At 42.9% G+C, this 14592-nt stretch overlaps 1 protein-coding gene across 3 annotated transcripts in view; it reads left to right on the top strand.

The window, feature by feature from the left end:
• The window catches only part of CILK1 (ciliogenesis associated kinase 1), a 37322-nt gene that overhangs the window by 661 nt on the left and 22069 nt on the right, over positions 1–14592 (top strand). For 2 of the 3 annotated variants that reach the window (XR_009263036.1, XM_058734250.1), the window contains exons 2-4: positions 3104–3158; positions 8015–8136; positions 9138–9217. Coding sequence is in view for 2 of the 3 variants with exons in the window: in XM_058734250.1 (XP_058590233.1) it covers positions 3104–3158; positions 8015–8136; positions 9138–9217 (257 nt within the window). In the remaining variant the exon portion in view is untranslated. The remainder of the gene's footprint in view (positions 1–3103; positions 3159–8014; positions 8137–9137; positions 9218–14592) is intronic. The other variant, XM_058734252.1, reaches the window with a different exon arrangement.

The following is a 14592-nucleotide window of genomic DNA, read 5'->3' as shown; positions in this document are numbered from 1 at the left end:
AAGCTGCAATCAAGGTGTTGGCCAGTGCTGGGGTCTCATCTGAAGGCTGGGCTGGGAATGGATCCACTTCTAGGCTTACTCACTCACGTGATTACGGGCAGCATTCAATACCTACTGGGTGGTTGCACCGAGGGCCTCAGTTCCCTGCTGGCTATTGGCTAGAGGCTGTTCTCTGTCCTTTACTATGTGGGCCTCCCCAGAGAGCCGCTTACACCATGATACCTTGCTTCAAGACATGGGGGCCACAAAGGCAATGAGAGAGGCTTCTACCAAGATGAAAGTTACATCTTTTTGCTTTTGTAAACTAATCACAGAAGTGATATCCTCTCACAGATTGCTGATTCCATTGGTTAGAAGCAAGTCATTAAAGGAGAGGTGTTATGCAAGGCTCTGAATACCAGGAGGTGGGAGGCTTCGGGGACAATTTTAAGGCCTTCCTGCTACACCCATCTCTATATCCAGTCACTTTCTCAACATCTCCATTTTGGATACCTGCAGACACGTCAGACTCGTTTTATCCCAAACTGAGCTTATATCCAACGTTTTCCCTCTCTCGCCCCAAACCTGTTTCTCTGTCAGTGTTTCCTATCTTGATAAATGACACTGCCATCCCCTCAAAACCTGCATGTCCTCCTGACTTCCCTCCATAGGCCCAGCATTGGCCATCTAGACCCATAGATTCCAACTACCATATATTTATCTGATCCACCTACTTCTCTGTATTCTCCCTGCTACCCTCCCATTCAACCCATTATCATTTACCACCTCTGCCACTAGAGGAATTTCCCCTGTAGGGATCCTGGCTTCCATTCTACCCCTTCTCTATTCCAGTCTGAAAGAATTACTTTAAACACATGAATCTAATTGTCTAAAACCATTTGTGCCAAACGCTGTGTCCCCTCTGCCCCATAAAGTTGCCTTGTCCTACCTGAATTCAGCATGCTATGTGTACAGTTCTGTGCCTACTACCAGCACCCCCTCCCCAAGTGCACTTGAGAGACTCTCAACCAGGGCACCTTCCACACAGGTCTTTAGAAGGTCCCCAGCAGGACTGAGCCCCAGTTGCCCACCTTGGTATCAGCTCAGTAACGCACCCTTTAGTGGGTTTCCCATCCCTCCATTCCCAGTTTCTCTGTTCCTTGCCCTGGCTTTCTGGAATCTCGTCCCAAATAAACTACCTGCACCCAAGTCCTTGCCTCAGGCTCTGCTTTCAGAGGAACCCAAACTACAGCAGTTTGCAGTATCTTCCTAGCAATTTTAGGATCAAGCTCCCGGTTTTTAATGGGACTTAAAACTTGCCGTATCACTTGGCCACTGCCTGATTTCTTCAGCCTTCTCTCCTGTCACTACCCCACTGTCGATTTTGTTCTAGCCACTCTGGCCTTTCAGCTTCTTGAACTCACCAAATATCTTTCTGCCCCAGTCTTCACATGATATTCCCTACCTCCCACCTTCATAGGCCAATTGATCCTTCAGGTCTTAATTGAAACATCACCTCATTCCACAAGTGCTTCCTGACACACCAGGCTAAATTAGGTCACTTTGGGGTCCACTCTCACCATGTCCTGTGCCTTTCCTTCCTAGCACTCAGCACAGAAAGTGATTAAATGCCTGCCTTCCCACTGCAATGTCAGTTCCATGAGGGATGCCCCTTTCATCGTATCTCCAGTGCAGACAAAGCCCCTGCCACGTGGTTGGGAGCTAAATAATATTTGGGGCATGAACAAAGGAACTGGTTACTATGCTAGCAGACGGTATGATGCTGGGGACAGAGTATGAGAGTGAGGTGGAGAGATGGAAGTTGGTCTCTTATTGGCCAACAGTGAGACCTTGGGAAAAATGACATGACTTTTCTGTTTCTTCGTTTCCTCACTTGCCCCATCTATTTCCTGGGGCTGCTGGAAGAGCCAAAGGAGACCATGTGATTGCAGTGCAATGAAAGATATAACCTTGAAACTTGGATTTCTGGTTGGCCCATAGAGTTCTCTCTCTCTCCCCTCAGGCTGTAGGCCGGGGTTGGCAAACTTTTTCTGTACACGGCTATGCAGTAAATATTTCAGGCTTTGTAGGCCATATGGTCTCTATCACAACTCAGTTCTGCTATCATGTAAAAGCAGCCATAGGCTATGTATAAATGAATGAGTGTGGTTGTATTCCAATAAAACTCTTTATGGAAGCTGAAATTTGAATTTCATAAAATTATTACCTATCATGAGATCTTATTTTTCTTTTGATTTTTTTCCCCCACCCATTTAAAAATATGATAAATTGGGGCACCTGGGTGGCTCAGTTGGTTGGGCGACTGACTTCGGCTCAGGTCATGATCTCACGGTTCGTGGGTTCGAGCCCCACAGCGGGCTCTTTGCTGACAGCTCAGAGCCTGGAGCCTGCTTCCGATTCTGTGTCTCCCTCTCTCTGCACCTCCCCTGCTCGTGCTCTGTCTCTCTCTGACTCTCAAAAAATAAATAAATTTTAATAAAAAAAAATTTTTTAATAAAAATATGATAAATCATTCTTAGCTCACAGGCTGCATGAAAACAGATGGTGGGGTGCAGTTGGCTCATGGGCCATCATTTGCCAACCCCTATACCAGAGGGTCTAGAACTGTGTTGTCCAACAGGGTGGCAAGTAACCAAATGGCATTTAAATTTAAATTTTATTAAAAATGAAGTTCCTATATTGTGCTAGCCATATTCCACTACACAGTACCCATATGTGTCTAGTCCAGTGGCTACCATACTGGATAGTACAGAGCATTCCCATCAGTACAGAAAGTTCTATTGGAGAGCTCTATTATAGATCAAATAAGCCTGAGGGATTTGCCTCCAGGGCAAGGTTAGCCAATTAGTGATAGAACAAGACAGCAGGTGAAGCCTCCTTGGACTGCACTGTACCATCCCTTTGGGGAAGCTTTGTGATGTAGCATCAATCGCACTGCCAAACTGTCAAATAGAATGCTGTTTTGGATAGTGTAATATTTGGTAGAAATTGAAACCAACTCTAAGCACTATTCACTGGATTTAGAATGGAAACATTTTTGAACAAGAAAGTTTAGCCTGTTACCGGGAATAAGCATGCTATTTGTTTCTTTGTTCTCTTTTAGAATGAAAAGAAAGTTTTATTCCTGGGAGGAATGCATGAACCTTCGGGAGGTTAAGGTATTTATTAATACACCAGGGGATAATTTATGTATGGTTGATTAAAATAGCTTTATACATGCTTAGATTTGTGATTGATTGGAGTTAGTCATGCTGTTTGAATTGTTTCATTGATGCCAACAAAAGGGGGCAAATGACAACATTATACAGCTAATAGCTCAAGGGAGAAGGTTCCCATGCCATTATATTGGTGAATATACTTTTTTAAACTTTGGTATTAGATAAACCACGGATTTATTTTGATCTCACAGTTTCCCACTAATGTCCTTTTTCTTTCAAATTGTGATGAAACACACATATGTAAAATGTACCCTATTACCAGTTTGTAAGTGTACATTTGCTGGTATCACATACGCTCATACTGCTATGCAGCCTTCACCTCCATGCACCTCTAAAACTCCCTTCATCTTGTAAACCTGAAACTCTTTACCTACAAAACAGTAACTTCTCGTGACCAATCCCCCAACCCTTGGCAACTGCCATTCTACTCTCTGTCTCTATGACTTTGACCACTCTGGGTACCTCATGTAAGTGGAATCATTACAGCATTTGTCTTTTTGTGACTGGCTTATTTCACTTAGCATAAAGTCTTCAAGCTTCTTCAAGATTCATGTCTTAGTGTGTGTCAGAATTTCCTTCCTTTTTAAGGCAGAATCATATTCCACTGTAGGTATAGACCACATTTTGTTTATCCATTCATCCATTGGTGGACACTTGGGTTGCTCCCCACCTTCTGGCTATTGTGAATCATCCCATTTCTTTTATTTTTTTTAAGTTTGTCTGTTTTGAGAAAGAAAGAGAAAGAGAGAGAGAGAGAGAGAGAGAGAGAAAGAATCTCAAGCAGGCTCCAAACTCAGCACGGATCCTGACATCGGACTCAATCCCACAACCATGAGATCATGACATGAGCCGAAATCAAGAGCCTGCTGCCTAACCGACTGAGCCACCCAAGCGTCCCTGGACCTTCCCATTTCTTTAAGCTCTTCCTTTCCACTGGCTCCTTCTCTTCAGCCTATAAATAAATATATGTGCCTGCCATTCTCCCTAATCAGCCTCAGCCTTCTCTCTCCAGGAGCTTCCACCCCTTCCCTTTCCTTGCTTAGTCTTCCAGACTTTTCCCTTTGCCATCATTTCCCCACCTGCCATGGACTTTCCATGTAATTGAATCAGGCATTTGCCCCTGCAACTCTACTGAAGCTGCTGTCCTAAAAGTCACCTGTTGCCAAATCCAGTTCATTTTTTCAGACATTTTTATGCCTGTGGTGTTGGATGCTGTCCTCTCCCAGGACTGTGTAACTCTGCTTTTGTCCAGCTGTCCCACCTCTTTCTTGCCTCACCAAGTGCTCCGTGGTTCACCCTTTAAATACTGATGATTTCTTACATTCCATCCTTAGCAATTTTCTTCTTTGCTCTGAACCTCCTCCTGAGTAATTTCATATCTTTGCCTTGCTTCAGTGGTCTCACCAAATCTCTTATCCTGTGTATGCATTAGACCAAGGGTTGATGAGTGGCCACGTCCTGTTCCTGTAAATACAATTTTATTGGAACACAGCCATGCCCACTTGTTTCTGTAGTGCCTATGGCTGATTTCACGCTTTGATGGCAAGGTTGAGTAGTTGCAGCAGGGACTACATAGCCTCGAAAGCCTAAAATATTTATTCTCAGTCCCTTTAAGAAAAGCTTGCTGACACCTGTTTCAGCCCCATATATCCAGCTGCTTGGTGGATATCAGTGCCTAAATTTTCTAGAATGTCTGCTTCCCCAGTTGTCCTGTTTTCCCCCTCTTCTGTTAATTATCATTTACTCCTTCACCCACAAACTGCAGCTCATTGCAGGTGGCCTGTGTGACCTCACTCCCTCCATATCTCACCCCTCCTGTGTGCTGCTCCCAGAAAGATCTCCGTTACATTCAGCTGTTCACACACTACGTACCGTTTACTGAGAAGCTATTATGAGCCAGGAAGCACCTTAGGTGCTTTACATGCACTGTCTTATTTTATCGTCACAACTACCCCATGAGGAAAATTTTAGTATCTTGAGTTTGCTGCTGAGAATAGCTCAGGCCCAGAGACTCAGTAACTTGGCTTGAGGTAAATACAACTCTAAGCCACAGAGGTTTGTTTCAAACCCACATTTGTTAGCTTCAGTGGGTGTATACCTGGCATCCAAACAGTGCCTTCCCTGCCCACTTCCCCAGTTGAAGTCTTCTGGGTGAGCCTCCTTCAGAACCTAACTGGGGTAGTTCTCATCCCTCAGGCATAGCCGACTGCCCCTCCACTCCCACGCCCATACCTAAGAAGGGCTTCTTTCAGGACTCACTCTTTCCCTTCCACTGACTTCTTTATCTGGATGCTACTCTTCCTTCAAGTCACATTTCAGATGACATACTCACTGACCGCTCAGAGTTTGCTGATTACTCTTTCTTGAAATGTTTCTGATGTTCCTTGTCTCTGTCATTCTCTTGACCCTAAGAAGATCTCCCTTATTCTGTTTTATGGATTTTGTATTCGTGTCCTCTCTTCCCTATTAGGCTGTTTGCCTCATCTAGGCAAGGACTGTGTCTTCTGCCCCAGGGTACCTTTGGGGAGCAATACATTGCAGTTTTGTTAATAGTTAAGAACTGTCACCCAAACGGGGATAAATAATCTCTATTAGGACTGCTGACCTGGGTTTAATTTGCTATTTCTGCTTCTCTGCTCTAATTGTCCTGTCTTTTCCTCTCCTTGTAAACTCTTCCTGGGCCAAAATAAGATGCCTTCTATCTGTAAAATGAGTCACATGAAATTCCCCCCACACAATTAATCCCTTTTATATTAAACTAATGTAGACTTTAACTTGCCCGTGATCCTTGCTCAGAAAAAAACTGCAAGGGGCACGGGGGTGGCTCAGTTGGTTAAGTGTCTGACTCTTGGTTTCGGCTCAGGTCATGATCTCACAGTTCGTGGGCTTGAACCCTGCATTGGGCTCTATGCTGACAGCATGGAGCCTGCTCAGGATTCTCTCATTCTCCCTCTCTCTCTGCCCCTCCTCCACTCGACCTCTCAAGCTCTCTTTCTCAAAATAAACATTAAAAGAAGAAGAAACAAACAAACAAACAAACAAACAAACAAACAAGAACTGCTAGCCCTTCTTAGACTTCTTAGCCAGCAGTTTGTGCTCAAAACATACATCAGGCCAAGCATGGAAGGTACTCTACTCCTTGCCTAGAATCCCCTTCTCGAAAAGCTTAAAAACCTACTTCATTTTCCCCTGAATTAATTTGCCCCATTCATTCTGCTTATCCACTGGGTATCTCAGCCATTGCAGTGATGCGTTTTAAGCAAATAGGTAGAAAAGAAGGTCACAGGGTGAATACTTACAAGCGAAGCAATGTTTGTGCTTGTTACTTTTGGAGAACCTGGAAGCCAACTTAACTGAAACAGGTAATCAGCCACGTTGGGTGATTCTAGAAGGATCTGTCCTTTGGTTGAGGATTTCCTGCCAGAGGGGCTCCTTGGTGGGAGCTTGTCTTTCAGGGAAGAACCTCCTGAAGAGTTTTATTTTGTTCTCATTCACTGGCCACATTTCCTCTCCCTTCCCAGCTGCTTGAAGTTACTCTATCATATTATAGCACTCCCAACCTCTGATTCTTTGGGTGCGTTATTACTGACTGTCTTTCTAGATTTGGATATTCGCAGGGGCACCTGGGTGACTCAGTCGGTTGAGCGTCCAACTTTGGCTCAGGTCATGATCTCGCGATTTGTGAGTTTGAGCCCCCCATCGGGCTCTGTGCTGATAGCTCAGAGCCTGGAGCCTGCATCAGATTCTGTGTCTCCCTCTCTCTCTGCTGGACCCCTACTCATGCTATGTCAAACATAAGGAGGGCTTTACAGTGTATTATTATTGGAGTCACTTCTGTGAGGAAAAGCCTTTTGGAATTGAAGAGCTCATCCCACTGTCCAGCGGCCCTTTGAGGCTCCCTTGAAGGAGACTGTCAATCAGGTTCTGACCATCTGTTGAGCAAACCAGCAGTTTCTCTAGCTGTCGTACATGAACAGGATTGCTGCTCACAAATACAAAAGTGTACTCTTTCCCCATCAACAAAATTAATAATGCAAACAGAAAATAGTTTACGCGTGGCTGTACTCACATGGATGTGCCAGGAACAGGAAAACTGCATGTGCGCCAAGATGAAGAATCAGGTCACGCCCCGTCTTCTGAGCCACCCTCTTGTTTCTCATCCCCTGCCTGACGTTTTCGCCTTTGCTGTTCTTAGAAGCGGAGCTATTTCTCCCATCTCACTTCAGGGTCTTTGCAGTGAGATTTCTCCTCCTCCTTTCTCCTTTAAAACTCACATCGTAAGGAGTGCTGTGTGCCTCATGGACACACATGAGTCAGAGGGAAATTGAGAGCCTTGGGCTATGAGCCTCTTGTCTGTTTGAACAATTTCCTGTCCAAAGGGTCTGCAGACTGTTGGCTGGTCATCTCAGCCCAGAGCAGCTGCCTTCTCTAATATGAACAACCAAAGCTTCAGCTTCCAGTTGGTTCCCTTCTGGCCATTTTCATGGCATGAATTCCATCATCTGGAGGGACTGCACCTAAAATAGTTCTGGCCCCTTGCCTGGCGCAGGATGCAGCCAGAAATACCCATAATAATCAAGTGCTTACTTTCTAGTCAGCTAATCAAAACAGTTTTCTACATAAAGTTGTTATTGACTTCAGAGAAATACCATTTGTTAAATTGTCAATAAAATAGGAATTGCGGCATTTCTGAGGTTCTGGAATTAGATGTTTCTTCCTAAGTATATGTGGGATTACTTTTCTTTCTCAACAGCAGATTTCCTCCAATTTTTTGTGTTTTTCCCCTTGCCTTTCAGTCTTTAAAGAAGCTCAACCACGCCAATGTTGTAAAATTAAAAGAAGTTATCAGGGAAAATGATCATCTTTATTTTATCTTCGAGTACATGAAGGAAAATCTTTACCAGCTCATTAAAGAAAGGTACAGTCTCGTCATCATGACTTTAGAAATAAATATTGCAAAGTGGATGGGTTTTCTTTTTGTTTTTGTTTGTTGCAGTCGTGCTACTTAGGCTTCACTGTTTAAAGCTGCCCATTAGATGAGGGGCCCAACCCACATTCCTGCTTTGGAGGCCTCATGATAGCATCACAGAAGCTACTTTCAATGCAGCCGTTTTCATGTTTCGGTGGGTTATTCACGCAGAGAAGCTCAGATTGAACAGGTCCTCTGCAGCCCTCATTCCCACAAGGAAACATGGGCAGAACCATTACAGGTCAGGGTGTGACAGCTTTGTTTATTTTGAGACCTCCACTGAAAACTTGTAGGTTGACTGCACTTCCTTTCTTGCTATAGTGCTCAGGGGCTTGTGTGTTGGGAAGAGGACACTAATAAAAAACTCACCTGCTATGGTCATTTTTAACTCTGAAAGTGAACCATGTAGAACCCTGGGGGTATATTTTTCTAGTGGCAAGTGAGTGCCGTTCACAGCTTCTCTGCATGGATTTGGTGAACAAATACTATCCTCATTGTCACTAGGAACACTGAAGCTGTAAGGTTTGCCCAACCAAGGGAATATGGCAGGATCCACTATGTTTCATAAGGGCTTTATCTGGAAGGCCTCAGATTGTCCCCATTAAAATTTTTGAAGTTTTGTTTTATATTATGAAGAGAGAAGATTTTTATATGACAGACTGGAGGGATTTGGGGGTGGTGGTTACTATGATTTTTAATCTTCTTTGTAACATAACTGAATATACTAATTACCAATATACCAATACACCAGTGTTTACAAGGTAGCCATCTTGTGTGGACAAATGGTTGTTTCTCTTTGGTCTTTATTATCAGAGGATCTGGTCAGATTAGTGTCTGAACAAATGTTTTCTTAAAATCTTACTATATAACCAAAAGAACATGAACACCGGGTATTCAGATTCATATGTAAATCTAGACTTACGACTTTTTTCCTCCTCTGCCCCATACAGAAATAAGTTGTTTCCTGAATCTGCTATAAGGAATATCATGTATCAGATATTACAAGGACTTGCATTTATTCACAAACACGGTAGGTGATTTGGAGTACTGTGTTTTTTAATAGCAGTGAAATGTTGTCATCAGGTAGAAGATACAGGAAGCATAAGGGCCTTTTGTAATGGACTCCCAGAAAAGGCTGAAAGAGTTGAGAGGCTGACAGTGGGTTTTGGAATACATTATCTTTCATAACTTGATTTCTGAATTTCTCTCATTATTTATCACATCTGTGTGTTCTTATTCTTTAGGCTTTAACATTAAGCTTGTCATAGATCTAAAATTTATTCCTGCTCATTATCTGGTGTATTAATGAGAAACCTAAGATTAGAATTCAGAGAAATTTCACGTGTTATGTTTAATCTGCTGCTTTGCTGTGGCTTCTCATTTTCCTAATATATTTCAGTTTGTCCAAAAGCATTAAAAAATGGTCTAACAAAATTTATTCAACACAGGAAAATAAAATCAATTAAAAATGAGCAAAGAAAGACAAAGACAAAACAAGGTGTAGATATAGCTGGGGGGAGCGGGGGAGTTAATCAGCAAAATGCACGTCAGCAAGTTCTGATTAGTAAAAGAAGCAGGCTACAGATTTAATTCTGAGCATTCTGAGCAAAATGGGAAACATGACCAACTGCATCCAACATAGTTACCCACTCCCCCCGCCTCAATCCGGTAAAAACAGTCCAGTTGCCCAAGAGAAGCGGAACTGTTCTTAGAACTAAGACCAGAGAGGTTTCTCTTGTGGATCCTTATAGACGTGACAGTATGTAATGTGACTTCATGGCAAAAATGAAGTGACAAGTTACATAGAGCAGTTTCATGTTGTATCCCTCTTTCTAGGCCAGTTACATCACCTGATCAGAGAAAACAGTTCTAATGGGGCCCAGTATGATTCATTGTAGAGATGGTCTGGATAGTTCAAGGAGAGATTTAGAATATCTAGAGGAATGGATGGCCACATACCCTTCAGGAAATTCTCCAATAAATACTATTGTTCTTGGTTGAGCTTTTGAAAGATATTGAGTAGCAATGACTTTGAGGCTATATTTTCTAGCAAATACCTGGGGTGTTACTACATCTCTGCCACTAACTGGACGCAGACCCACCTTCTTATAAACAGAGCCATGGGATGGACGTGTCCATTGGTGTAGCCAAGAGTTCTGTAGGGGGTCATCTGAAGTCACTTTAACTTTATAGACAGATGCGCCAAGCGTTTGATCTTGCATAGGCAGAAAGCCATTCACCCCCAGCCTAAGGATATTGTTGCCATTGCAAATATTGAGCCAGCAGATGAGTTTCATTACCCAATAAGGAACCTGGGTGGAAGCCCTTTGATAATACAGTCGGTACAGATTTGACACAAATTGGCAGTGAGTAGAAAAGACATTGTGTCACAGCTGGTGGCATAGGTCACCTGGGATCCTTCCCAGCCTCCCTCTTCCCCTCTAAGTAGTCCTTTGGTTAGAGACTAAATGAAACACACAGAGAGGCTATCTGTACAAATCCATGTCAGCCTTGGCACATACTGAATAATCGAGTAATATGCAAGACTGAGTCCACTTGTGAACCAATTCCAGTAAAAAGTTTTTAGTAAAAGGTCAGCCTCCACAGGCTCACCAAAAGACTGAGACCTAGTCATAGGACCCCAGAGCTTCTTCATTCTCCTCAAACCTCACCAACACATTAATAGAGGCCCATTTAGAGCACTTCCATCTACCCAGCACAACATGTCTGGCTCTGAAGAAAAAAACAGAAGGCATACTAAAAGGCAAAAAATTAAGGTTGAAGAGACGGGCAAGCATCAGAACCAGTCTCAGTATGACAGTGTTGTTGAAACTGTCAGACCAGAAATTTAAGACACCTATGATTAAAATACTCAGGGCTCTAATGGATAGAGTAGACAGCATGCAAGAACACACAGGCAATTTGAGCAGAGAGATGGAAATTCTTAGAAAGGATTAAAAAAATGCTAGAGATCTAACACATTGTAATAGAAATGAAGAATGTCATTGATGGGCTTATTGGTAGACTGGATACAGATGAGGAAAAGAATCTCTGAGCTTGAGGCTATCTCAGTAAACACCTCCAAAACTGAAAAACAAGGAGAAAAAATATGGGGGGAAAAAAAACCCAGAACAGAATACTCAAGACCTGTGGGCAACTACATAGGTGAAACATACATGTAATGGGAATACCAGAAGGAGAAGAGAGAAAAGAACAGAACAAATATTTGAAACAATAATGACTGAGAATTTCCCACACAATGTTATAGGTTAATTATAATTGATAATACTTGGATGGACCCAAGGACATCATGTTCAAATGAAACAAGTCAGAGAAAAAGACAAATACAGCATGATATCACTTATGTGTGAAATCTAAAAAAGCCAAATTTGCAGAGACAGAGAATAGAAGGGTAGTTAACAGGGGCTGGGGGGTAGGGAGAGTAGGGAGATGTTGGTCAAAAAGTACAAACTTTCAGTTACAAGATGAATAAGGATATAATGTATGGTGTTGTGATTATAACTAATAATACTGTGGTATATACTTGAAAGTTGCTAAGAGAGTAAACCTTAAATATTCTTACTACAATAGAGAAATAATTATGTGTGTGTGTGGCGGGGGGGAAGGTCAGTCTGATCTGCTGGCATTGATAGAACCTTCAGTTACCAGGATTCATGAAGGATGGCATGAATTTGCAAAACATGAAAAACTTCTGGTGTGGTGTCTGAGGGACAAATAGGGGGAGAAGGGTAACTTATGAGGTTTAAGAGCCTGGGAAAAGAATATGATGAGAGATCAAAGTTCTCACTTTGGTTCTTACTATAAATTAGATTCTCAAAAGAGAAAGGTCAACCAGAATGTTTTCACACAGGGACAGTCATAGCATCTGAGTTACTGGGCTGTTTGCTCAGTACTGGAAACTGAGAAGCAGACCTAAAAGAAAGTTAATATTCATTGGCTTTCCCTTCTTTTCCTTTCGGTTGCTTTTCATGAGATTCAGGTATTTGTTGCCAGAAAGAACTTGTAGCCTTCTACCTGGGTCTCTATCTAATCCCATCAAATGAACACACACACACACTCACACATGCACACATCCACACCCACAAATGCCCATGAATGTGTGCACATGCAATACATATTTGTATCCTGTAATTTAGCATCCAGATACTATTGTGACACAACAGCTCTTTGAAGCTCTGCACTCTCAGTTTCTCTCACACTCCTTGGACACTTGGATTGCATATGAAGACAGTGCAAGGGAAGGCTCAGTTCATGCAGCAAGTCAGAATACCTTTGCTCTTAGCACCACTGCTGCTACCAAATATTCTTGTGGACACTTCTCCCCAGCTGTTGAGTGCCCAGTTCTAGTTTAAGCTTAATAACATTTCATCTGTCACCTTTCTTATTTCCTTGCCAACTTCTTAGAAAGGACAGATGGTAGCTATTCCTTCCAAAGAAGAAGAAACTGAGGTTCAGAGAGGTTTGAAGCCCTGTCAAAGACTCCACTGCAACAAAGCAGGGAGGAGATTAGCTCAGATATCTGTGCCCATTTGCCATGCTCCACTAGAAAAACCCATCTTCTCTCAAGGAAAACAAAGGAATAAGAGGTGAAAAAAATAGCAATAATAATTGTAGGTGGGATGGATATTAATTTTACAGGTCTGATTTCATTTTTATTGATACATGATTTTCAGAAACTGTATAATGGTTTTTATGTGGTATTGACTTGACTCTGGTTAAGTGCACATGTAACTCCATAGTATCTATCCCTTTCCTCCAGTAATGGGGAAAAAAAATCATCTAAATCAGCTGTAAGATTTGTCTTGTTAGCTTGTTCTCACTGTGAGAAGGTGCATTCTGCCCCTAGAGAGTAGACTCCTTTGAGAGGGGAGAAGAGCGCTGCAGGTAGTTGCTATGGCCATAGTTCATGTCACTGAGTACTTCCCCCCCCACCCCGCCCCAGGGAATGAAAACATGACTCCACTTGGTAGTGATTGAGCAATGCCAAAGCATATGTACTTTGTCAGAATTAAATAATTAATGCAAGCCTTGCTTCATCCTTGACCTGCCCTTACAAATATCCAGCTCACACTTACCTGTGCAAGCAATCAAGAATGTCTTAGCTGGCTTGGACAACAGTGTTTTGCCCTAAGAAGTGGTTCTCTGCTTCTGTGTTTCACTACTGCCTTGCATTGCATGACCTTGAGTCAGCCCTTGGCCTTTCTGTATGTTGCTGTCCTAATGGCCTTCTTGAGGAAAACATTGTAGGTTTAAATCAGTAATATCTGTGAAGCTACAACTTCCACAGCAGGAAGGCGCACTGCATAAATTCAGAGTGCTTAGGTATTCACTGGTTATTTCCATATATTCATATCAGGTTCATCATTAACAGAATGTGGCGGAGGAGAGAAAGCCTTCTTTGTGGCTGGATGTTTTCCCTTGCCCAAGGGTTGTTAATGAAAAGTAAGCACAACACAGTTTCTGCCAGGATGAAAGGGAAAAATCCCTCTTTTATTCTACTGGCATGGGGTACCCTGAAATTAAATCGAAGGTCTGTTCCTGTCTTCTGGAAGCCAAGCAGTTTTGAACAGGAAGATTCTTATCTAGATAGCACTTGGCCTTTGCATGATGTCTGAATGACCCAGCTGTAAGCGTTTCCATTGTGAATCAGAAGCCCAGAGGAAGAAGTGGGCTTATTGTTGCAAGCTCCAGTGCACACACCAGCAGAACACGTACCTGGCTAAGAACTGGATCAGAGCTTAGCACTAGCTCCTCACAGGTGAAGTGCATGACTAGCTTCATAAGCCTTCATTCTTCTGTGCAAAAAATGCAGCTGTGTCTGCCCACCCCCCTGTTGGGGGGTAAAATGAAAGGATTCATACTACTAATAATGACAAGGTCTTGCAAGGTGCCAGCGTGCCAAGCACAGCTCTAAGAGCTTTGCAAAATTAACGAATTTGGTCCTGCAAAACAAGCCCTTAAGGTAGATGCTATTTTTTCCTATTTTACAGATTAGGAAAATAAGGCACAGAGAGCCTAAGTGATCTGCCAGACAGTGAACAGAATTGGGATTTGAAACTGGGCAACCTGATTGGTCTCCACACTTAACCACTGTGCTGTATTGCCTCTCATATGGAAATTAAATGTTTTGTCAAAATAGAGATGAATAATAAATGTACATGACACGAGGGTCTTATAATTTTAGTTACCAAGGAATAGAAATCATCGGTATAGGGGCGCCTGGGTGGCTCAGTCGGTTAAGCGGCCGACTTCGGCTCAGGTCATGATCTCGTGGTCCGTGAGTTCGAGCCCCGCGTCGGGCTCTGTGCTGACAGCTCAGAGCCTGGAGCCTGTTTCAGATTCTGTGTCTCCCTCTCTCTGACCTTCCCCTGTTCATGCTCTGTC

The sequence above is a fragment of the Neofelis nebulosa genome, chromosome 6, assembly GCF_028018385.1.
Source record: "Neofelis nebulosa isolate mNeoNeb1 chromosome 6, mNeoNeb1.pri, whole genome shotgun sequence".
Classification (NCBI taxonomy): Eukaryota; Metazoa; Chordata; class Mammalia; order Carnivora; family Felidae; genus Neofelis; species Neofelis nebulosa.
This window is presented reverse-complemented; position numbering and strand designations above follow the sequence as displayed.